This window comes from Arvicanthis niloticus, chromosome 2 (genome assembly GCF_011762505.2).
Source record: "Arvicanthis niloticus isolate mArvNil1 chromosome 2, mArvNil1.pat.X, whole genome shotgun sequence".
Taxonomy (NCBI): Eukaryota; Metazoa; Chordata; class Mammalia; order Rodentia; family Muridae; genus Arvicanthis; species Arvicanthis niloticus.
This window is the reverse complement of record NC_047659.1, coordinates 76,430,008-76,454,884: the sequence shown is the minus strand read 5'-3', so window position 1 is coordinate 76,454,884 and position 24,877 is coordinate 76,430,008. Positions and strand designations below refer to the sequence as shown.

The following is a 24,877-nucleotide window of genomic DNA, read 5'->3' as shown; positions in this document are numbered from 1 at the left end:
GGCAACAGGAAGACCCGGTCTCAAACAAAATCAGAGAAAACCAATTACACAGCAATAATTACTCTTACTGTCCCTGCTGGTGTGGTTAGAACGTTAGGCTGACCTCTATAGCATCTGCCTGGCTTGCATGAAGGCTTTAGTTCGATTTTGAACATCATAAAAGTTATATTGAAACACACATACTTGCAAGACGTATAACAAAACAGGTATTATACAGATTAAAAATATCTGCACAAGCTCAAATGGAAATGCTTGCTAGGGTACAGTGGACTCATCTTGGTAATTTACGTGTTATACGGAAGAAGGACATACAAACCACATCGGCAGCAGCTTGCGGCTTAAGAATGGGATTAAATATAAAGGCTGGTTCTGCATTAGCTTCATTCATGGTGGAGACACAGGTTCAGCTCATCGCAACGTTCCTTAGTTTACACGCGCTCACACTGTGTTTAGCGCTTCAGGAAAAGTGAGAACGTCTTATCATCTTTGGATATGAATCCTCCATTTTTGTAATCTCACTGCCATATTTGACAAGATATAATTAAATAGAAGAGCATGGATTAAAAAATGTTAGACTGAATTGTGATGAAATGTGTTAGTTGAAGAATAAGCCAGCTGCTGGCTGCACAATGGGCAGTCTCAGTTTCTGGCCCTTTGGTAAGCAGTGTTTGTCTACCTGTGTGAATTCCTCAGTCACAAACTGAATACAAACAATTTAGGATGTGTGATCCTGCTAGCTGGGAGATGATGTAAAACAGCCATTTTTAAACTTCAGAGCATGAGTCAGAATAGCCCCCAGGGTCTGTTCCAGGACAGGCAGCCCCCTGCTGAGTTTCTGCTTCTATGCCCCTTGTGGGCAGGGTCCCTGAGTCTGTTTCCATCATGGTGATGCTGATGACTTGGCTCAGGGACTGCAGTTTGAGAATTGCTGAGTTAGAGCAAACATCCCCTCCGAGGGAGCACCTGCGGGCCACCTAGGCTGCAGTGCGATATAATTGGATTGTTTTAAATAGGCCACCTTAAGCAGTCAGATCTCCCAACCTCTTTGAGCATTTTACAGGCCAGGAGAGTCATTGCTTCATTACTCCTTCTCTAGAATTAAAGGGGGAAAAAAAACCCAAAAACCTTCGATGACAGAGACGTTAAAGTACTTTCAAGTTAATTAAACATAGCTTTAGCTGCATGTTTCTGACATCTTGATAATTAAACACATCTAGACTCGCTGGTGTTTGCCAACGGTTTTATGAAATAATTGAAAGTATATCCTTCATGGAGGTTTGTCGTTCCCTGGGATACCCTTGGGCTAGTGGGTTGGGAAATGGCCAGCAGGTGGCGCTTGAAGTCAGATAACACTCCTAATGGGGTGCAGGGACACACAAGGCAAGGTGCCGGCTTTAAATCCTCAAAGTAAGGTCCTCTTAACCACTTGTCATAAAACACCCTGAGACACACATCCTGGAAAATAGAAATGTCAAGCTCAGCATCTTTGCCACATTTCAAGCCAGGTAATTACCTTCTCTCCCAAAGGGAATCTATTTTATGTATTTGTGTGCTTTCTAGGTTACAAGTTTCCCAAAGGCAATGATCTCCCTGCTTTCCCCTCACTCCACACAATGCCAAAGTGAAATGCACATTTTACAATAACAACTTAATTATTCTATATCCCTCTGAGCTACGTGATGGCCCGTTATATAATTGCCGGTAATACAGAAACCTATATAAACCTCATATAAACCCTTGCAATAAATGGAAGCTTTTATTTGACCTAGAAATAAACTGCGTATTTACTTCACCTTTCCAAAAGGAAAAAAAAAAAAAGCAAACCATTTCCCTGCTAGCCTAAATAGTAAGTCATTTCACATCAACAACAGCACTGTGTTTCAGCTTGTCATTTTTATTAAGTCTTCAGAATCAAGTTTTTTTTAATGACACACAACAAATACTTTGATATAATCTAAGATAATAAAATAGTTGAACAACTTTGACCTTTTTTTTTTAAGATTTACATTTGTATAGAAACAATCTGTGGGGCACCTCACCTCAAAATGAAGGTGTCTAAAAACAGTGATTCATCAACATCGCTATAAATATTTGTCTGGTTGAAAGATGTGGATTTCATTCCCAAATGAAATGTACCTCCATGCAGCTTCCCCTGGCTCTAGAGCTTTAGGCCACGGGAAGGTGACCAAGGAAAAAAAAGGAAAAAGAGTGACTGTTTCTCTTTCTTTTCTTTCCTAGTGTGAAGGATGGTGACTAGAACAGGGTAGTTACCAAAGCCAGGAAGAAATTAATTGCACAACTCTAGTCCATGAACACCAAGGTCACATCTAATCTTTACCCAAGACGGCCTATCTGGGAAATCCTATCATGATGGCACAGTGCATGCTGGTCCCCAAATATTTCCTCCACTAATCTTGTCAGTTACTATGGCTAGCCTGTGACCATAAATTTTCTCTAAGGGCTGGTCCTTTGTGACACTGAAGCCTCAGCCTTTGCATTATGTCATGTGGTTGCTATGTCTTTAGTGCCCAGGAAGAGTCCAGAATCTCCTAAGAAATGCCTCACCCACCCTCAGGTTCCCAAAGTGCCTAAGCGTGAAGACCATGCCGAGACAGCAGCGTCTTCACTGAGCACCTCCCCACAGGTGCCTGGGACTCTGGCCTAGATGATCCCATTGATCTTGGTCCACTCGTAGATGTCTTGTTCACACACTATGTCGGAGTTGATGAGAAGGTATCTGTCACCTACACAGAAATGCTTCTGACAGGCGGCGCACTTGAAACACTCCAGGTGATACACTTTGTCTTTCACACGCATCGTCATCTCATAGGCACGGATCCGCTTGTCACAGGAAGCGCAGAGACCATCCTGACCAAAAAGCCTGGGGCAAAAAAAGGAAGAAAAGAAAAGAAAAAAAAAAAAAAACCACTAAGAGACAGGGGCAGAGACAACAGAAAGAAGGGGGCTGGGATGATAGATTGATGTGAATCTATCAGAATTGCACAAAACCTAGGCAACGCTGAATCTAGTCAGACACAGTGGATTACAACAGTGATTCTAGTTCGCAGGATACTGAGGCAGGAAGATGGCAAGGCCCCAGCAGGATTGGGATACACAGTAATACGCTATCTAAAAATAAAAACAGATAAGCAAGACAGCTGAGCCCAGATAGTAGCCCATGAATCCTTCCTTGAAAACAAAGTGACACTGTGACGATTTGTTTGTTGTTATTCCTCCCTTCCCTGAGCTTTCCCCTCCTTTTATCCATGCCCCTAGGCTGTGTGGACCAGCTATGGAGGAGAAGTGACTTGGGAAAAGTTAGGCTTGCAGTCTATGTCTCCTTCCTAGAGGAGCTGGGGCCAGCCCTTGGAGGGGCAAGTCACCAAGAATGCATTAAAAAGGGCATCAGTGTGAGGCTCCCGGTTCTACCACGTCAACAGCCACGAATTTCACCCTCTGGGGAGTGTGTCTCGAGTCATCCCCCACCCCTCAAGCTGCAGAGGCCACGTCCACATGATCGTTCACTGGAGCCCCAGCTGCCAGGAGACAGGAGCATCCCGGGAGACAAGGAGTGCTACTAATCATGCCTCAGAGACCCAGAGGACAAACAGGATCTCTCCATGGCGCACAGAGTCTCTTCATTCATGCTCCTCCTGCCCACTCAGCATGACTCTCTGGAGAGATGACTTTTCTCACATCTGAATCAAGTTTTTCCCTAGCCTCGGTGCATCAGCCACTTAATCAAGCAACACTTAGTGTTGACTCGTGAGAAGCAACTCAGGAGTCAGGGCAGTGGTTTGAAAGGAGCCGGTCGGGACTGGCAGGATCCAGGAACTTGTTAGAAACAGAAATTCCCACCTATCCCTATATCTGATGGAGACACATAAGAGAAGGCTCAGCAGACTGTGTGTGCTAATATTCTAATGATGGCTAAACTTTGAAAACGAGCCTGCCAGTAAGAAGAACATCAGGACAAGGACCAGAAAGTGGTTTGGCCATCCTATCATCTACCTTGCTTAGATATTAGCGCAGCACCCAGGGCCTGTCAGAGCATCAGAGGTGAATGACTGAGCCAACACTGGCTATGTGAACACAGTCCAGGCATGCTCTCAACTGCAGCTTCAGGGCCCTTTTTACATACTGCTTGTAACATAGCACGTCAACATGTAACTTCTGAATAAAGTCTTTATGACTATTTCCAGTAAATGCTGGTCTCATTAGAAGTTCGTACCAACTTAAAAATGAGAGAACCAACTGGTGCATCCTAAGAGTTTGTAGGGTAGGTAAAGAGAGCCATCAGAGCCTGCAACATTTGGCGAGAATGGATGGCCGGCAAGCGGGGCCTGTGAGCAGAGAGTGAGCTCACCGCAGCAGGGTCAGAGGTCATCTCTGTTCTGGATCCCACTTTCTGTGCTGGAAGCAGACTCATCAGTGGGGGAGAACACACTATCTTAGCATAGCAGATGGTAGAGCTGTGGGTAACTGCCACACTGGAGGTCACAGAGCAGAAAGAGAGTTCTGGTGTCCTGACTGTTCAGTAAGTCAAGTTTAGGGCTGAGCAGAGACACACAACTGAGAAAACAGTGTGTGGCAAATGAGTCTGACTGCCTGAGGTCTGAGATCTTAAGAAAGCAGGAGCTTATTAAAGGGAAGTCAGGGGGCAAATTACAACCCATCAGGCAGCTAATGGGAGGACAGAGGACTAATGTTTGGGTGATAAGTTCAGGTCCCAGAATCACCTCTAACTAGGTAGGTGACCTGAGCAAATGACATGTCCTCTCCTGGCTTTTGTGCCTTACACTGGAAGCCCAAGGCTGGAGGCAGATCAATCCAACTCAGGCACTCTGAAATGCTAACAGTAACAAAAAGGAGCCAGGGTGGGGCAGCTAATGTGTGCATTAACCTCTGGCTCATGATCCTTCTCTTAGCTGGATATCCCAGAAACAGACCACAGGGGAGGATTTATGTTCAAGTGGTTTATGATGTCCTCGGGGTAAGTGAGAAAGAGGGGAGGGAGTCAAGTAGCAATCTCAGGGCACACAGTCGTTGGAGGGAGCTTTGGCCTGATGTCTGGGGACTCCTGAAGTGTAAGTCCTGTCTCCAAGTGGCCTTGGCTCCCCTCTAAGCTGAAGGGATTGGGTACTCCCCTGAACATGGGTCTTTGGCACCAGGGTCTGGTGAGATGGCATAGTTTTGGCTTTAACAGGTGCTGGCTAGATACAGATACCAGCTGTTGAAACAGAACCATAGTCTAGAGGGGACTGCCCTACATAAAAGTTCATGAAAATTGAATCTAAGGGGATCTGGGTTGGGTACCCAACACAATGTAACAGAGTTGTACAAGAGAGGGGGAAGCGGGGTGAGAGTGGGGTCCTGGGTATTTGAGGTTAAATGTCTCAAAAAGACCGTAAGAGAGTTGACCATTCAAGGTCCTCATGGAGAAAAGCTGTTCTAGGGCAAGGGACTGGGCCTCTTTGGAGGAGCCTCGGAGTCGTTCTAAACATATTCTGTTAAAATAGCTCCGGCTAAGCCAAAGAACTGAAGTAAAGAAGGCCATGGCTAATGGACCATCCCTGAAGGAAATAAAAATCCCTCCTCTGTCAAGAGGTGTCAGCGCTTTAAGCTTTCTGCTGCCCATTTTAATAACAATAATATAAATATTAAAGGGTGGCTGGGAAGGCCTGCACTAATGCAGAGTTAATTAACATGATGCCTGGGAATGTAGCAGGGAGAAGAATTATTTCGTGTCACCAAGACACAAGTTAATTAACACTGGGCTCTCCCAGACTATTTTTTTCTTCTCCTTTTTGAAAATGGAAAAGATTAACAAGCCCAGGCAGCGCTGCCTTTCTTCCTGAATGTTCTATAAAACCGGGGAGATAGGGAGGAATCGGCTCCTTTGACCTTACTGTATCTGACTTCCTTTAATAAGATTCAAATGATTCAACAGGGATGGAGGCAGGAGCCCGGTGGGAATCATTTACCCAGCTGCTTTCTGATGGATCTGCCAGACCTGGGGTGAGTAAAACCAGGTCTGTATTTATCTCTGTTCTATTTTCTTATGACTTAAAAAAAAAGAGAGAGAAATTCAACAAAATGACAGTCAGACCTACTTGCTCTGTTTTCCATTTGGCCCAATCCACTACATCTGCACTGATTTCAACCAAAGACTGGAGACACGTAAACGCTACTTCAGTCTTTGGGTGGAAGGATAAGCTTCCTTTGACTTCAGAACTAGCAGCAGCTTCGTTTTTATTTCTCATGCGCAGTGCCCTGAGAACACACACCCAGGACGAAGAGCCTCCTTAGCAGCCAAGGGCACTGGAGTCTAAACGAGCTTCTCTCCACAGGCTAGTATATTCCCTAATATATTGGGGCTGCGTGCTCAGTGGACCCTCTGCCACAGGAGGCTGGCGAAGAACTGACAGCTCCACAGTTGAGCGGATCGGACAGTCCGGGGCACAGAGTTACCTCCAGTGCAGCTAATATAGAAGCTTGCGATGCTAGAACACTCTCTGGTGCCAGGACACTCACATTCAGGAGAAATATTTCTGTTTTGCTTGGCCTCGTACATTTCCTATTCCACCCTTCCATGTTACCATCTCCTTGTCCACTATAATGGGAAATAATCTGTGATACCACCTCAACACCTGCCAGTTATAAAATCAGCTACCATCTACTTCTTAAGTCAGGCACCAAGTCAAGTATGTCATCCTAACTTTAAAAGTAACTACGATTACTATCCCCATTTTGCAGACAGGAAATGGAGGCTTCTGTGCATTGCCCAAGGCCAGCACCAGGAAGCAATGGAGTAGTAACTCAACCTCCTGACTCCAGTCAGTGCCTTCACCTTTATAGCTGCTGAACGTTAGCCTCCTGCTATGAAACTCAGTGCTTGGGGCTCACTAGCAAGGATAGACTGCTATTTAAAAAGTTCTCATCAATAATACTGGAGTCATGCAAAGGAACATCTACATATATGCATATGTTTACTGAGGATTAAATGAGAACCCACCCCCAAACTTATAAATGAATTCTCTCTCTTCCCCTAGTTCCTTGGATATTTCCCTACACACACTTCTCCAAACCCTACCCCTGACTCTGTCCCCCCAGAATTTTGTCCTTATTCTGAATTCCATGTTTATTCTTCTCTTACCTTTAAAGACGTTGGTGATTGACCATGCAGTGATGTGTCTCTGCAAACATGGCTACAGCACAGGGAGAGCTCATGGCTTCTCTGAAGAGGCAGCTGAGGCTCAGCTTTCACAGCCTAGCCTCCTTAGGCAGACAGCTCAGGAGCTAGAGACCATGTGTCCAAAACCAGATGTGCCCCAGAAGTGTGAGGGATGTACCTGAGATAGTCTCTCCTGCACAGCTTCCGTCCCAGCTTGTAGTAGAGGCGACGCCCCACCTCACCCAGCCGACACCCACAGAGGTCACAGCTGAGGCAGTCCTCATGCCAGTACTGGTCGATGGCTTTCAGGAAGTAACGGTCCCCTATGTTCTGCTGGCAGCCGCCACATGTTAGCAGGGATGGGGGTATCTGTAGCACCTCATCCACAGGTTCCCTGAGGAGGAGGCCAAACATTAGGATAAGCTTGCTGACGGGAGACAAGCACAAGGTCCCGGGAATTGCTCCATGCCAAAGATTCTAAGGGGACCCTCACTACTTTTCCTTCCAGCAGTATAAGGAGAAAAAACTCCCTAACTTAGACTGCATAGATACAGCCAACCTTGGATAAAGATGGCAGTGGGCTAGAGAGACCTTATCATCTGAAAAACTCAAGACGGGATACCAGGAGTGTCCACGGCACCTGCAGATGGCACTGGACCCTTGACTGCATTCCAGCACCTCTGTGGGCACCTCTGATCTTGGCTGCTTCTTCCTCCTTTCCCTCCTACTCTCCTCCATCTTCCCAGCCCTCCCTCCCTTTCTCTTTTGGTACCGAGGACACAGGCACTGCCAAATCCCAAAGAATATACTTGGGACCAAAGGAGTTGCCTACAGTAAAAGTATCTGATGACCCAGTGTGCTAAAATCTACAGATCATCTGTTGAGTCCACCCTACTGAAGCCCTTCCCACTGCACAGAATCAAAGGTAGAGAAGGAAGAAGAAAGCCATCGGAATTATATTAGGTTGCCTTCTCGTTCCAAAATAGAAAGTTCCATTCAATAGCTAATTATTCCAAGTGAAGTTTTGCATTCTTTCCTACATTCTGCATCAATCTTTGGCTGGGGATTCAGCTTCATAGGTAGAGAGACAGCCTAACACATCAGGGGCCCAACAGTCATCTCTCTAGTACTACCTAAAGTAGGGACATAATCCCAGCCCATCCTGAGGCAGAACCTGGAGGAGCAGGATTTCAAATTCATCATCAGCACCATCCAGAGGCTCAGGGCTACATTAGATGCTGTCTCAAAGAAATACCAGCACTGAATGAATCTTCAGGAAGAAATCTAGGTCGCAATGCGATTCTTAAACAGCTAGAGCACATTGGTGAGGTATTTTTTCTTTATACTTTTTTCAGGATAGCAAAGTAGTGTGAATAAAATTAAATTAGTAAAGAGAATGGAGGAGGGGCCAAATGGTGGACCTAAAGAGAGTGGAAGACAATTAAATTGATACCAAAGTCTCAATCCAGGCACTCTGTTCACAGTGAGCCTGAGGGATATGTTCTTTCATTTTAAAAGTTTTACGGCCAGGCAGTGGTGGTGCACGCCTTTAATCCCAGCACTTGGGAGGCAGAGGCAGGAGGATTTCTGAGTTCGAGGCCAGCCTGGTGTACAGAGTGAGTTCCAGGACAGCCAGGACTACACAGAGAAAGCCTGTCTTGAAAAACCAAAAAAAAAAAAAAAAAAAAGTTTTACTTTAGGGAATCACAAGATGCTTAGGAGGTTAGGGTACTCACCTCCAAGCCCAATGATCTGATGTGGCAGGACACACGTAGTGGAAAGAGTCAATTCTAGCAAGTTGTTCTATTTATATACCCATGTACAGAGACATGCATGCATACACACACACACACACACACACACACACACACACACACGAATGTAAAAAATGGTTTTAAAGTCACACACAGGGCCTTCTGCTTGCTTCGCCTTCCTAGAACCTAAATACTTTTGTTTTACATATAAGAAGAAATAACTTTTCTGAGAGAAAATGGCATGGGAGAAATGATTGTGATATCATATAGAGACAGGAAACATTTACTGCTTGTTGATTTGTAATAATTAATGTGTTCCTGGAACATTATTCAAAGAAAACCTACTTTTTAAAAAATGTTTTTTTTTTTTTTTTTTAATGTAAATTGCTTTTACCCCTCTTGGGTACCCTGGGCGACATGCCTACGCCTCTGGTTTTTATTTGGCACTTTTACCAAGTGACCTTGTGGCCCAACTGTCCTGTACCCATGAAGTTCAGCTCCATGGTAGCTGAGGACAGTGAGACTCGGGGAATGAGTGTTTATAGGGCACTCTGACATCTTCGGCCACCCATCTAGAAGACCATTAAGCATCCACTGTAAACATTTAGCTAAATTCTAATGCCAAACTCACCATTTTAGCACAAAATAGAAGATTGCCTTCTTTTAGAACCAGAAAGTTTGAAGCTCAGGCCAGTTTCTTTGAGAAAAACGATGATCAAGTCAAGTGTTAGGTGTTGTTTGTTTATTTGTTGTTTCAGTGCTGACGATCAAACCCAGGTCCCTAGCTGCATTAGGTAAGTGCTCTACCACTGTGACTTCTTTCTCAGTTATGTTTGTTTGGATTGCTTTTAAAGATTCATTTTTATTTTTAATTGTATGTATGTGTGTGAGAACGTACACATAAGGGCAGGTGCCCCAGAAGGCCATAGGCATCAGATACCCTGGAGATGGAGTTATAGAGGATTGTGAGCCACCCAATATGGGTGCTGGGAATCCAACTTGGGTCTCCTATAAGAGCAGGTGATGCTTTTTTATTTTGGGGGGGGGGGGGGTGTTTCAAGACAGGGTTTGTCTGTGTAGCCCTGGCTGTCCTGGAACTCACTTTGTAGACCAGGCTGGCCTTAAACTCAGAAATCCGCCTGCCTCTGCCTCCCAAGTGCTAGGATTAAAGGTGTGCACCACCACTGCCCGGCTGCAGGTGATGCTCTTAACCACTGAGCTGCCGGTTCTCTTTCGGGTTTTAGGGATCAAACTCAGGTCATCAGACTTAGAGCAAGCACCTTTTGCAGCGGAGGTAGCTCGCAGGCCCTTTCTATCCTTTTAAAATTCAAGACAAGATCTTACTAAATTGCCCAGGATGGCCTGGAATAATTCTTCTGCCTCAGCCTCGCATGAATACAAAATTAGGGGTGAGGTACGCTAAGACATTAGTAGACATAGTTTCAATAATACACTAGGAGATGCCGGGCAGTGGTGGTGCACACCTTTAAATCCCAGCACTCTGGAGGCAGAAGCAGGTGAATCTCTGACTTTGAGCCTAGCCTGGGCTACAAAGTGAGTTCCAGGACAGTCAGAGCTACAAAGAGAAACCTGTCTGGGGGTGGGGGGTAACACTCCATTAGATTGTTTGTTTCTATAGGGTATATATAAGGGCTTCCATCCTCATATCCAAGTGCACCGATTCAGAATCAAATCTCTTCCCTTTGCATAGCCCAAGGCTTTCAAAAACCCCCACAGAACTCCCATCATGCTTGCTGCCCAGATGGCTGATGTTATTACCAGCCAACTTTGAAAGAGAAGAATCTGCACTTAGCTGGAATGAAACTCACCAGAATCAAAATGACCTGTAGGGAGGCAGAAGGAATCACCAATTACGTGAATTCCAGCTTCCTGTGTACATGCTACCTTTGCACGTGCCTAGGCAAGGACTGATCTGTATCTGGAGATGCAATGGTAAAGACCCTAGCTGGCTTTGAGCAAGCATTCAGGGAAGCAGCTGGCAGGAGAGTGAGTTGCAGGAGAAAGAGACATGATGGTCTCTTTCAGATGAGGACAGGACAAGGTCTATCTTTCTATAATTAATGACATGCCATTATCTCTGGTGAACAATTCAAACCAAAGACAGAATGAGATTTACCTTAAGTTAATATTTAATATTCTCCTACCAGCCTGTCCTGAACATGACACCTGAGTGTCTCTTTAGCATTGACTTCTGGCAAAAATTTCTCAACAATTTCCCAGAGAGAGGGAAAATGTTCCACAGACATTTCCCATGGGGCTTGTCCATCTTCAGTGGCAGCCTTCCTTTACTGGACACATACTGCAGGACAGATGAACGGGCCAGTGGACCTCTTGAACTAGGTGCTCACTATTACTGTTATGAGACACCTTTCAGTTTTCTAGTCTAGGGGGAAAAAAGGCACCAGCTTTGGTAAGAGCAAACTTCCTTTACAGAACTCAATCCTCAGGCTGAAGAGAAGGCTCAGCAGTTTAATGGTGTTTCCTGCTCTTCCAAAGGACCTAAGTTGGATTTTCCACACCCAAAACAGATGGCTTACAACTACCTGTAACTCCTGCTCTAGGAGATCCATCACCTCGAGCCTCTGGGTCACCTGTGCTTAGGTGCACACACGCATTCATGTAAGTAATATTTTTAAGGAGCCTAGCTCTGCATATTCCACATCTAAAAAAGGATTAGCGGTTAGGTTGTGCTGATTAGGGAAGCAGTAACACCAGTTCATCAGACTGACTCCCTTACTGTGTGATCTTATGTCTTGTCCAATCTCTGAAAACTCGGGGCTCAGATGTAATTCTAAGTTTACTTTTAAAAGAGAACAAGCTATAGACACTGACTCTTTTTTTTTTTTTTTTTTAAAGGGTTGTTGTTTTTCTCCTGAGGTTTTAAGGAAGCTGGTCTTCATGTCAACAAACCCAGCTCCTTTCCGAGCTGCTGTCTTAACCTTCGAGACTGAAGAGTGATGATGTTTATATTCTCGCTGGATCGTGGGACTTCCTGTGTTTTATGAGAACACGCTGGGTTTTTAATGCTGCTGGCTGAGGGTAAAGCCCAGGTAAATAAACACCACAGAAGGCTGAAATTGAAGGGGGGGGGGGGCGAGTAGAAAAACTTCAGCAGGAAAGCACAGTTCTTTTAAAGCAGGAAAAGAAAAGAAAAGGGGGAAACCTCCACCAAAATAAATTCGTCTTAAAAGCCCAAATGGACAAGTCATTAACCAGCTCCTTTGGTCTTGTGTTAACAAATCCCTTCAAAGGATTAGATGAGGACTTCAAAGGAATAAAAACTCAAAACCAGACAGCTAATGACTCTTAAAAGGGCATTTGCGTGGACGTGGAAAAAAAAAAAAACCGATACCTTTATTACTGGCTCCCCTTAAGACTGGAGAATGGGCTATGGTATAGGCTGTGGAATGGGGGTGTTTTTTTGCAAACCAGCGCAAAGCTCAGAGCACAAGACAGTACACGCTCATTACAACTCTGGCTCGCTGACCCCAAGGCCTTCTGAGAGTTCGATGAGATCCTGATCCCTAGAATAACATACTAGACCAAAAAAAAAAAAAAAAAAAAAAAAAACAACAACAACAAAAAAAAACCCAAAAACAATGTGCACTAACTTTCGAGGTTCACGTGCCCACACTAGGCGACTCAGGGGGAGGGGCGAACATGTACCCGGAGGAACTCCGGATTAGCAATTCTAGAAGTCTCTGGAGGCCAGAACCAGTTCCCAGGTGGACAGGCGGACCTCATCAACTGTCCGCTCTACTCCAGGCCTGTCGGAGACCCCAGGGACGTTCTGGTTGAGATGCCCCCCTTACCAGGGCCAAACGGACAAAAAGGAAGGGAACCTGGAGAGGGTGGGACGAACGGGGAGAAGGCAGAATCTCGTCCTCCACTCTCCCTGCCCTGCACCTGTGCCTCCGAGCTCCGAGTGCCAGCTCCTGGGTAAACTTTCTGGCCCTGGTGAAGGTATGGGGAGCTTTCCAAATGGCCCGGAGTGGTACGCAGGGTCTATCCCAGTTACAGCTTCCACCTCCCAGTCCCTCTTGGTGGCTCCAGAGTCACCCGCGAGGAAAGAGAGCCCCTGCGGCACCAAGGGCACGCTGCGGGCGAGTACCTGGAGTCAGCCCCTCGCGCCTAGCCTGGGACCCGGAGTGGGGTGCGGGGACAGAAGCGCCACACTTACTCAGACGGGTCCAGGCTCTTCCTTTCGATGGCCGAGGACATTGGGGAGGGGGGCGGCGTGCCGGGCGGCGGGGGCGCTCCCTTTGTGGCGCGTGGCTGACTAGCTGCCTGGACTCGGACCCCCTCCGGTGCTCGGGCGCCGCCGCTCCTGCGCCTCCTCTTGCTCGGTCGCTCCGCCGGCGAGCTCGCCCCTCCACGCTCAAGGACAGTCACCGCACTCCCTTCAAACGCCAAAGAGAGAGAGCGAATCACCCAGCTGCCCGGCGCGCGGCGGCCGAGGCAGGGGGCCGGGGAGCAGCCCGGCCTCCCTCCGGCGGCTGCGACAGCTGCCGCTGCTCAGGACTTAACCTTCCATCCCGGTCCCGCTGCCGTCACCACAGCCGCCGCCGCCGCCGCCCGGTCCCGATCGCGCGCTGTCGCCGCCTCCGCCCGGCCGCCCCGAGCCCCTCGCACCTTCGCCGGGGTCGGGGCGCCGAGGGCAGAGAGGGGGCGGCGGCCTGGGGGCGGGGAGCGGACCGCGCGGCTCTCCCCGACTCCCTCCTCTCTCGTGAAGGTCTATTTTCGCTCAGCTTCCCTCTGTCTCTGGTTTCATTTCCTTTTTCCTGATCACGATTCAAATACAATAGAAGGAAATCACATTTAAAGAGACAGCTGCCCGCCCCCTCCCCCTTTTTTTCTTCCTTTTAAACAAAAAAAAAAAAAAACGGGGCTCCTGGGGATTAGCAATCCAAACAGCGGCAGCAGCAGCGGCAGTACCGGCGACGGCGGTAGCCCTGACTTGGCTTCTTAAAGGGGCCCGCGGCAGAGACCCAGAGTCTCCCCTGAGCACCTCTCCTGGGGCAAGAAGCTCGCTGCCTCTAAACCGTCCTTTTCAGAGTTCCCCTTCTGCCTTTCCCTTTGGTTTCAGGCTGAAAGTAACCACCTGGCCGTTCCAGCAGGAAAGAAAAGACAGGAATGTGAAATAAGCACCTGCAGAAATGCAAGTGTTGTTAGTGGCTGCCTAGCGCGCGCTCGTCTCGGGTTCGAGGTCCCAAGTCTACGGTCTTGGTGCTCTGTGATGCCCGAGACAGTGCGGCTCTGCTGGCGGCAAGCTAGAAGCTGCGACTGCGCTCCAGAGAAGGGGCGCGAGCTGTATGGCCAGGGACCTCACGCGCTAGGTGCGCCTGAGCAGAGCTGGGGGCAGCTAATCCCGTAGGGAGGGTGGCTGGGAGGGACCACGTTGTCCGGGTCTCCTCTCCATCTGCTGGCGGCAGAATTCCCTCCCTCAGCATCTTTCAAAGAGCGAACTCCAGCGGTTAAGCTGGCCTTCTCTGTAAAGTACCAGCAACACTTGGACCGGAGGAAGTTCCTTCCCAATAAAAGGACCTTACAGTTATTAGTTACTATTATTTTGCCCTATATAAAGCAAAGAAAATGGGTAGGTTTCTCCTTCAAGCTTGAAGGCAAGTTCTAGAAGGAGAAAGAAATGCAGAAGGAAAGAAGGGGACTCTATCTAGCTACTTGTGCAGGGAGAAAAACCTAGGTTCCTCTGGGCCTTGAGTTCCTTGAAACTGAGTCCAGAAATGATTGTTCAAGGCCCATTAGCTTATGATGATGACAGTCTTGTGAAGAGGAAAATCCCGAGTGCTTTTAGAATCCATTGTTTAGTAAGAACAGCCTGGATCAAGGACATAGGCATCTCAGCCCCATTTTAAAGATTGCTTATAGTCTAAACCAGCTCATCCCAGAAGATGATTGTTGAAGTCAGAACTGAATTCCTGGATTCCCCGCACAGAGCAAAATCCTCACTGATTTCTCACTAGCAATAACCTGAACCACTACCCACAGATTAGTGTCATTTTCTTGTCTCCATGTCCTGAAATTTATACTGAAGGAGAATAATTAAAATCTGTGTCGGTGTGCTTACCCTCATGTTGGTCTAAAACCCACATTTCCAGTATATAAAAAGATATTTTTCTATTTAAGTTCTTGGTTTTTTAAATTAAAAAAAAAAAAAAAAACAAAAATCTTGACAATGTTTAGGCAAGCCTAAATTATGTGATAAATATGTAACTTGTTATTCTACTTTCATTTCTATCGGAAGTGAAAATAAACATTGTTCGTGGTAGCACAGGCCAGTAATCACAGGGCAGGGCAGGAGCATTAAGAATCTAAGTCACCTTCCCCTACAAAGTTGGTTAAAAAGGTCAGTCTGGGCTACAGGAGACAGTGTCTCAAAGTCAAAACCAAAAGAAGAAAAAGAAACAAGGAAAACACATGGGCTGTGATTAGCAGTGTATCTACTTAATGATGTTTTAATGCTGAGCCACTACAACCATCTTTTCTGGGGTTGATTTAGACTCTTATCAGCTCACGTGACTAGGAGAACTACCTTCAAGATACAGCATGGAGAAAGTGTCTGAGGATGTTGCCTGTATTGTAGCCTCCCTTTTACCATGTGACCTGAGCTGAACAAGCAAAGTTTACATTCTCAGCATCCTTGTTAGTAAAATGAGAATAATGGGACTTACTAACTAGAGAGTTTGATATAAGGATTGGCTGAACTATGCACCCAACATGTAGTACATGGATCATGGATCTGTAATGAAATGGGAATATATATATTTCTTCCTCCAATTTTTCATAGTTTTGGAGTGAGTTATTAAAATAAGTATCTCCTTGGACTCCAAGAGGTAACTTTGGGACGGCCATGTCCAGGGCATAAAGATTAGTTTATGCTTCTGCTTTGACCTGAGTGTATTAAAGGGGGGGGGGGTTTACATGACTTTGGGTCATTTTCTTGTCTTTCACAACTCTTTGCAGAGAGCCTTCTTTGAGAAGGTACGTCTTTGATATGATGATACCTTAAGATTTCAATTTCACACACCATGACTGTAAGAAATTACTGCCTACTGGTGGGATTTCATTCTTATTCTATGGGCAATTAAGTCGCCCAAATTTAAGTATAACATTTAGAATCAAGTCTCAAAATGTGTTTTTTATGTCTTTTTATTATGAATGATTTTAAAGCAATCATGGCCTTATGGTATCTTCCCATAGCATCCAGTAACTCCATGTTCAGGCAAGATTCAGCTACTCCGAGGCGATTTGAATGCGTAAAATGAGAGCTAAAGAAATCCTTGCTTGATCCCTACCCAGCAGGACTAAACTGTAATTTCTCCCCCACCCTCAAAAGTATTAAATACCCTAAAGTTTAGACATTCTCAAGTTTTCCTTCTGAAATAAGAACGTCAGAAGTCTGAATCATTCTGCATGATAAATGTGACCACAGATAGGTTATTTTTCCTCATTGGAATCTCCCCCCCCCTTTTTTTTCTCCTTAGTACATTTACAATTATTTTCCAAGGAAGAAAAATCTTTCATGACTATAACTACATGTCTTTGCTACAGTGGACTTCTGCTACAAGTGAAGTGTCACACGAGGAAAATGCTAACAAGGACAGTTTATTTTTGTTGTTGTTTTAACTACTGGAAGCTGAGTTGCAACATACATCTTGTGAGTTGTGACAGTCACAGAAATAAAGCTTTGTTTTAATATGGTTTCAGCTCACATGGAAAATTTTTTAAATGTTCAGTTGTCATGGGCATCTGACCTCTAGCCAATCAAGACATCCTCCAGAGACAGCTGAGACTGGGATGCCGTGGGAGGAGCTGAGGTGAGAGAGACTCCAGCATTTGCCTACTCATTTGGAAAACTTTCAGGGCCAGTTTGTTCTATTAGTAACTTTAGTGATAAACAAGTCAAGGTTTGTAAGAAGGAATATCAAATTAATCTTTTCCTCCTCTATTATCTAAGCCTTATGAGACTGGACATGGGAGTTATGTAGACAGAACTCCAATGTGTAATTTGGGGGAAGTTACTTCACCTCTGAACCTCAGTTTCTCATCTGTCACATGGAGGTTCCAAAAGAAGTCTGATGGGAGCAGAGCCGGGCCAATATTGCTGGGTTGCCTGTTCATCTTATAGAGGTTGTCGGTGGGATAATATGTGCAAAAACACTTTGCACAATGATGGTGCCTAGAAAAGGCTCAGAAATGATAGCAGTTGCTATTACTTCATCTTTCAGAAGCAATCATCACCACATCAAGAAGCAGCAATCTTCCAGCCAATCAAGACATCCACTAGAGACGGCTGAGACTGGGGTGCCTTGGGAAGAGCTGAATCGAGAGAGACTCCAGTATTTGCAAAACTTCTGGCTTAGAGATCCCCATATTTCAGACTGTAACCTAGGACTGTGCCCATCAGGCCTGAGGTAGCTGCTGGCAATGTCACTGCTTCCTGCTACACAGCATGCTCCAGCCACATCCCAATACTCTTCACTGACTTTCTGCATCCCAGCCACTTACAGCCTTTGAGAAGTAAGAGGCCAGAGCCTAGGGATTTGAATTGGTTGGTAAAGTGCTTGCCACACAAGCATGAGACCCTGAGTTCCTATCCCTGGCACCATTGTAAAAACTTGGCAGCTTTTATAATCCCAGAGCTGCAGAGACAGGGGATCCTAGGGGCTTGTAGTCAGCTGGAATAAACAATTAGTGGGTTCCATGTTCAAGGAGAGACCCTGACTCAAAAAAGAAGGTGGAGAGCAATAGAAGAAAACACTCTGATGGTGACCTCTGGCCTTCACAAGATCAAATATGTAGACATGGTGTATGACAGAGAAGGGGAGGAAGAGAGGGGAGACAAGGCTAAGTCTAGTGCAGCAGGGAATGTCCTGAAATGTCCATTCAACATGTATCTCAGCAGAGTACAGAGCATAGCTGTCCCTGCTGAAAGGGATCTGAGAAATGCTGAGACATTTGATTTCCTCCTGGAGCAGCTGGAGTTTGAAGGCTTCCCTCCCTGTGAGCCTGCCCATGCTTCACCCACAGCGGATCTGCCTTCCTTGACCTTTGGCTTGGGGCCTGGCATCTTTGCTCCTTTGCTTCCACATTCGTACACTGGGACTTTCAGAGCACTGTCTCCTACTACCTTTACAGGATTCAGCAAAAATGAAACAGGTACATAGTAAGTTCCTATAGAGCTTTGGAGACATTGACCATCATCTTCAATAGAATGTATTAAAGAGTCTGGCTTCAAGACAGTTTTGGGTGTCCACTGATGATCCAAATCCTTTAACAGGCTGAGCAAATGAGAGTCAACTGCTCCATCTTCCACTGTACTGGACCCTGAGTTCTTAAGTTGCTCCAAGCTCAAAGTAAGGCAGAGGTGGGTAAAGAGTCTGGCAGAGGTGCTGTTGTGGTCTGTTTCTGGGCACTCTTTGCAGCTGTAGAGGCAGTACCAGCTAAGTAACACACCACAGTGCCTGGAATCCAGTTTACCACATTAGAAATCCAGATTCCTGATGTGGGCCTAGGAGGCCCTGCCTGACATCTGCTATACCCATGACTTTATGCTTGGATCACATCAGCGGGCTCCAACTGGGGGCTCTTCCATTGCTCTCTCTTCTGCCTAAAATGTTCCTTCTTTCCCCCCTCTCTGGCTGTCCACTCTGTGTGTGTGTGTGTGTGTGTGTGTGTGTGTGTGTGTACGTGCCTGTGTTTGTGCTATAATCTAACTGCTTAGCCTTGACTCACTAAGTAGCTGATAATGATCTTGAGTTTCTGATCCCCCTCTTGGCCTCCAGAGTGCTGGGATTACAGTGGTGTGTAGCCACACCCAGCTTCTGAGCTGCTCTTCTCTCGTCATCCTATGGGGCTCATGAACTTCATTTAGTTCTTCTCAGTTAAAATGTTTCATTCTCAGAAGGGGCATTTCAAATGTAACTTTGCAGAGCTGGAGAGATGGTTCAGCAGTTAAGAACACTGGTCTCCCCGAGGACCACATTCAGATCCCCACACCCACATCAGATGGCTCACAATTACCTGTGATGACAGTTCCAGGGAATCCAATGCCCTCTGGCCTCCAGAAATACTCATACACATGTGGTTCACATAAACTCATACAGTCATACACACACGCATGTGCACTCACGTGCACACTCACAGGAGCACACACACACACACACACACACACACACACACACACACACACACACACGGAAAGCTAAATAAACGGATCTTTAAAAATAAAGTCCAACTTTTCATCCCTCCCTAGCCCATTGCCCCACTTCCCTCCCACTAGTATTAGTATCCTCACTGCTTTCTCTCCAGAACCTCTGCAACAGGAGCCACTAATTTTGCTGTGTTTAGCTGGGTGTCTCTCTCTCTCTCTCTCTCTCTCTCTCTCTCTCTCTCTCTCTCTCTCTCTCTCTCTCTTCCTCTTTCTCTTCTTGCAAGAATAGAAATTTTAAGGCAGAAACTGCTTCTGACATGTTCCCAACTCTGACTTTAGCACTGAGCATGTGACAACACATAGCAGGTCCTTGATAAATTAAATCGAATCAATGAATGATAAATGTGCCAGTGGCAGATCTGCTGCTCCCCCTTGGCCCAGGCATGCTCCCATCGTCAGTGTTTTCTGGTCAAAAGTAGACAAGTAACTTGAAATGAAGGTCTCTGCTTCTGTCTGTCTGTCTGTCTGTCTGTCTTTCTGTCTCAGTCTCTTTATCGGTCTCCCCCCCCCCCCCCCCGTGTGTTAAACAGGATTTTGCTCTATTAAAAGATGTATTTAAGCATAAGGTTTAAGAGAAAAGAGTCACTCAGGATGTAAGACACACCCAAGAACATGGGTGTGGGCTTCTCAAGCAGGCTCACTCCCTCTTGTCTTTCTTGAGTATAACTTTAAAAAGAAGAATTCAGTCATAGATACCATTAATATTTGGGGCCAGCAGTTTAGAGGCAGTTTCATATTCATTTTTGAGACAGTGTCTCACTATTGGGACCAGGCTAACCTTGAACTCATGAATTCAAGCAACCCACAAACCTCAGTTTCTAGGACCATAAAGAAGCACATGAGTTTGTATTTGAATGGAAGTTTTATTTTTGAAAGACAGAAACCTTTGGCTCCCAGGAACACTGAGATACAGGTGGTGTCAGCAAACAAGGTACCCTGACATATGACCTGCCACTAAAGGATCCCCACTCTCACAAGGACCTGTGTAGAGAGTGCAATGAGTCCCAGGCATTGGAGATACACTGGCTTATGCTTGAGTCCTGGCTTCTTCACAGGTTTTCAGGCAAATTATGTAACAGGGCTGAGCTTCAATTTCATCATGTGCAAAATAGGGATAATAATATCTTCATCGTGAGGTTGTAGGAATAAAATGAGATCATGCATGCCAAATACTTAGTGCAGTGATCATCACGGAGCAAGAACTCAACGACAGCAGCTATTATTAGAATTAATTAAGCAGAGAATTTTAGAGGAAGTCAATCAGAGGGCTCTTTTTGGCTGGAGATAGATGGATAACAAATTCTGCCTCGTGAGAGCTTAGCCCAAGCAGGGTAGTCTGTAGCCTTGCTGGGGCTAAATGCCTTCCCTTTCTTGCTGTTGAGATCCTTTAAGGACTCATGGGATAGAATCACAAAGGTCTGGCCCAGCCTCAGGCTCAGGAAAGCAACACAATGAGGAAGAGACAGGGCCATGTCATGGTCCTTGCTCCCTGGTCTGAGAGCCTGCATCCCAGATGTACCTTCCATTGGAAGAAGGGATGGGGGAGTTGAGACCAGGATGCTGATGGGGAAGTTGAGTGTACTGGGCCTAGCAGGGAAAGGAGACTCTGATGATACCCACCTTGATAGCCTGTTCTCATGTCTCTCTGAGTTATGGACCATAATGAGAAGCTGAACTAGGTTTGCATCTGTGGTGAGCCTAGCTACAGGAGACCTGTTAGAGAAGGAGGTGCCCTTCAGGAAGCACCAGAAATGAGGCTTCCTGCCAGCTCTCTCTCTGCTTCTCTTGATTGCCCTTCATCTCCTCATGGCTAACCTAGCCTATCTGGAATACTATTTTCTTCACCATCCTATGCCAGAATTTACAATGGCCTATGGTGATCTATGGTTTGACCAGTCTTTGAGACTTTACTTGTCTCATTTTTCTAGAAGAAGTGAACTGAAGGTTAGAGCTGATGTTTCTGGGTGTGATTCTGTCATGTTTACAAATCAAGGTCAAATTCTTCTATACTTCTATGAAGGTGACTCAACCTTGTCCACTCCTCAACCCAACCTTCTGTCCCACAAACAGAGACTGACCCCCTCCCATTCAGCCTGCTATGGTCTCAAACACCCCATTTGTATGCATGGTCTGTGCACTGTCTACTCCTTTTTAAATAAGATTTATTTATTTTTATGTATACAAGTATACTGTAACTGTCCTCAGACACACCAGAAGGTGGCATTAAATCCCATTACAGATGGTTGTGAGCTACCATGTGGTTGCTGGGAATTGAACTCAGGACCTCTGGAAGAGCAATCAGTGCTCTTAACTGCTTAGCCATCTCTCCAGCTCCCTACTGTCTGCTCTTTCATCCCTATCTAGAGCATCTGCTTTGTCCCTGCTTCAAAGCTCCGAGGCTAAAATAGAATGACTAAGCATAGAGGCTTTAATATAAATAAATATAATTTTGACTCTCTGCTTCACAACTTACTATCAGGGTAAACTAAACCAAATCCCATTGATAAAGTAGAAGCAATGGTAAACACAGGGTTAGGAGTAGTAACTGGGATAGATACCATGTGTGATAGACAGAGCACTGTGCCCAGCATAAAGTACTCGTTCAATAAACACCAATGACTCCTGTGGTTGGTATAGAAGCTCTCCTAGTTCTATCTGCCTGGCACAGCTCCAGTTATATGTTTATCCTGAAGGTCTGGTCTCCCCACCTCTGAATCTTAGAGTGACAACCTTCCCGAGTTCCTGTCGTTCTTAGCTCTAAGACCTGGGCACATGCCTCATTAGCTTTTGTGATTTTGTGCATGCAGCATCTCGTCACCTCAAAAGAGGTGTCTTGCCTTAAGTTCTTGGAAAAGAGAGAGAATGATTTTCATTTATTAGCTTCCTGCATAGGGACCTCAGTTTGTAGCTGTTTAACAATGTGTTTTAAACTGAAGACTTTCAATATCCTGTCCATGTTACCAACTAGATTCACGCTGGTTCAGTGACTGGAGGGTCATTATGTTAGGGAGAAAGTTCTCCCCAGCATCATCATGTTGGGAGCTAAAACTATATGTCTCTTAGAAGAAGGGGAATGCTTCACGACATTGGAATTAGCAGTGAAATCTTGGCTCCCACACTAAAGACAAAGGCAACAAAATTAAAATCAGGCAAACCGGACTACATCAAAACCAAGGGATTTTGGACATCAGAGGGCACCATCAATAGAGTAGAAAGTAGCATAATCCTGGAATAGCATAATGTATTTACAAATGATCTGTCTGATTGGAACTGAGGACCCAGAACATAAAACAGCTCAACAAAAACAAAACAAGCAACCCAATTTAAAAGTGAGCAAAGACTTCGCACTCAGGTTTCTCCAAAGAAGGTATCCAAGTACCCACTGAGCACACAAACACGCTCGCCCACGAAGAGAAGAGACGCCGCTCCATAGCTGTTGGAGTCGGCTTCTATAAGGAAGGAGGTGTCAGAGCAGAGGAAGTTGCGAGTGCAGAGTGCACACGGGCTTGGCTATGGCTGCTCAGGGTGGGTGAAACCCGGCCTTCCACCTCTGGCACCAAAACTGAAAACGAACAAAAATAAAAGTAACTGAAAATATCAAGTGTTGGCGAAGCCCTGAAGAAGTTGGAGTACTTATGCATTGTTGATAGTAATATGCAACGGTGTAGCCATTATGAAAACTGTAGGTCAGCCTCCTCTGGATCCAATCATTGAAAACAAGGACGTGAACAGATTATTTGTATTCCCATACCCATACAATAGTCTTCACGTTACACATTTGTGTATTCTTCGTGGTAGACAGGGTGGAGACACCCAAGTGTTCACTGACAGATGAGCGGAACAGGAGGTAGAACCACGTACACACAGCGCTATAGTGTTCCATCGCAAAGACGGAGGGCAATTCCGACTCACAACAAAATATGGATGCATCCTGAAGACATTGTGCTAAGTGGAGTCAGCCACTGGCCACTATGACCAGAGGCTATGACTTCACTCTTAGGAGGTTTTTAGAAAAGTCAAATTCATAAAGCCAGATAGTAGAATGGCACTAAGATGCGGAGTTGTTGTTTAATAAATCCATCATTTCACTTGGGGAAGATTAAAAAAGGACAGGCCCTGGAGATAGATGGGGGTGAGGGTTGCGCAGTAATGTGAATGTGTCCAGTGTCACTGAACTATGCTCTTGGGAGTGTTTAGACAGTAGCTTTTGTGTATATTTACCATAAAATTTTATATGTGCTTTACTACACACACAAAGAAGCCTAGTGAAAGTGAATGGCTCTTCCCCGGCTGCACATCAGTCCCACGAGCAGAACTTGATGCATGGTGTTAGAGAGCTCACAGCCTTCTCAGGCTCACCCCTTTCACATCCCCAGTTCTACAGTGAAGCCAGACCCATGAGCTGTGAGACACTCTTCAGGTACCTCAGTGGTCACCCCTGGCTTTATAGACATGCAGGAACTGTATCAGTTCCCAGGTCCCTCACAGCCTTCCTTGTGGAAGCCTACGTGGTTCCAAGGCCAGAGAATGGACACATTAGTCATTATGCACAACCAATCATGCCATAACCCAACACTCTTCTGTCATCTGCTAGCTCTGAGGACCTAAGAGAGACATATTCTAGACTGTGGATTTTGGGAGACAAGGGTCTCTTATACATGAATAATTGTTTTTAATTTAATTTAATTAATTTATTTTTTTTACTTATTCACTTTACATCCCACTTACTGCCCTGCCTCCCCCCTCCCCCGTAACCCCCTCCTACAATCCTTTCCCCCCCCTTCTCCTCTGGGTGGGTGCCCCCCCATCTCCCCCACCCTGACACTTCAAGTCTCTGCAAGGCTAGGTGCTTACATGAATAATTTTTAAAGCTTGGTCAGGCCACAGCCTCTCCAAAGGCACCAGGGCTGAAGTGGGGCATCTCCACTCCCCATACTTCAGGCTATTGCAGGAGGAGTCTCAATCAGATCTCACAAAGAAAGAGCCATCAAAAAAAAATATCCCATTTGTTATTTCCTGTGTGGCCCTCCATCTGGAAATATCTTTTATCTGGCAACTTTTGCAAAGCAGATTGAATTCTGAAGGAGGCCCCTCCAGCTTTTTCACTGGCTTCCCTATCACTCCAGGAAGTCATTTCCATCTTAACCTTCAGGAGGTCATGGAGTGGTGACTCTTGGGATGGGAAACAGGACCAGCATGAAGCTGTAGCCAGTCTTTGGAAATGTGAGGTATCTTTAACTCCCAAACAGCCACACAGAATACGAGAGTTAAGTCTGCCTGATTACTGCACACACACTCCTTCCACTCAAACTTCACTTCCTTAGGGAAGTCCTCTCCACAGCCCCCCCTCCCAGAACCAATGGGATCAGAGCTTTTACCTTTGCAGGACTGAACTACAAACTCAGATCTCACTTTGTAAACTTCCATATTAGGGTCATTAGGCTGAGCCTGGTGCCCCAGCGCTCTTCAGAATTAAACTTAAAAGCATCTGGTGGCATGTGGCACTCAGTAAGTACTGTTGAAGGAACGAAAGAATTGACTAGTCAAACACGTCTTACCTGCCTCTTCACACGGCACTGAAGATCCAGGTAGAAAAGCCTTCTTTCCAGAAAATATAAGGAACTCAGTCTAAGTAGTCAGGACAAGAGTGTGCGGTGAGTTTGTGGGTGGTGGTGTTTGTCTGGGTGTTGGTGGCCG

General features: G+C 45.8%; 1 protein-coding gene and 1 long non-coding RNA gene across 5 annotated transcripts; one reads left to right on the top strand and one right to left on the bottom strand.

The window, feature by feature from the left end:
• Nucleotides 1-1,874: 1,874 nt before the first annotated feature.
• Nucleotides 1,875-24,877, bottom strand: Lmo2 (LIM domain only 2). Of its 4 annotated transcripts, none has more exons than XM_076929359.1 (4): nt 24,739-24,877; nt 13,130-13,349; nt 7,353-7,568; nt 1,875-2,881 (listed from the first exon to the last, which is right to left on the bottom strand). In XM_076929359.1, exons 2-4 carry the CDS (start codon nt 13,168-13,170, stop codon nt 2,662-2,664), a joined length of 477 nt encoding a protein of 158 aa, XP_076785474.1. In that variant the 5' UTR covers nt 13,171-13,349; nt 24,739-24,877; the 3' UTR covers nt 1,875-2,661. The 4 variants fall into 4 exon arrangements, with proteins under 4 accessions (XP_076785474.1, XP_034352808.1, XP_034352807.1 ...); XM_034496917.2 differs by lacking the exon at nt 24,739-24,877 and adding an exon at nt 14,098-14,246; XM_034496916.2 differs by lacking the exon at nt 24,739-24,877 and adding an exon at nt 13,477-13,851.
• Nucleotides 12,633-18,209, top strand: LOC143441379 (uncharacterized). The gene is made up of 3 exons (XR_013108717.1): nt 12,633-12,912; nt 16,675-16,784; nt 17,196-18,209. It is a non-coding gene; the product is annotated as an uncharacterized LOC143441379 (long non-coding RNA).

What these genes read in the sequence shown, in the direction of transcription:
- Lmo2 (XM_034496916.2), bottom strand. An exon ending in AAGAGCCTGGACCCGTCTGA is followed by an intron (nt 7,569 to 13,129) that starts GTAAGTGTGGCG and finishes CCTCCTCCTCAG; the next exon opens with GGAACCTGTGGATGAGGTGC. An exon ending in TGCAGGAGAGACTATCTCAG is followed by an intron (nt 2,882 to 7,352) that starts GTACATCCCTCA and finishes TTTTTGCCCCAG; the next exon opens with GCTTTTTGGTCAGGATGGTC.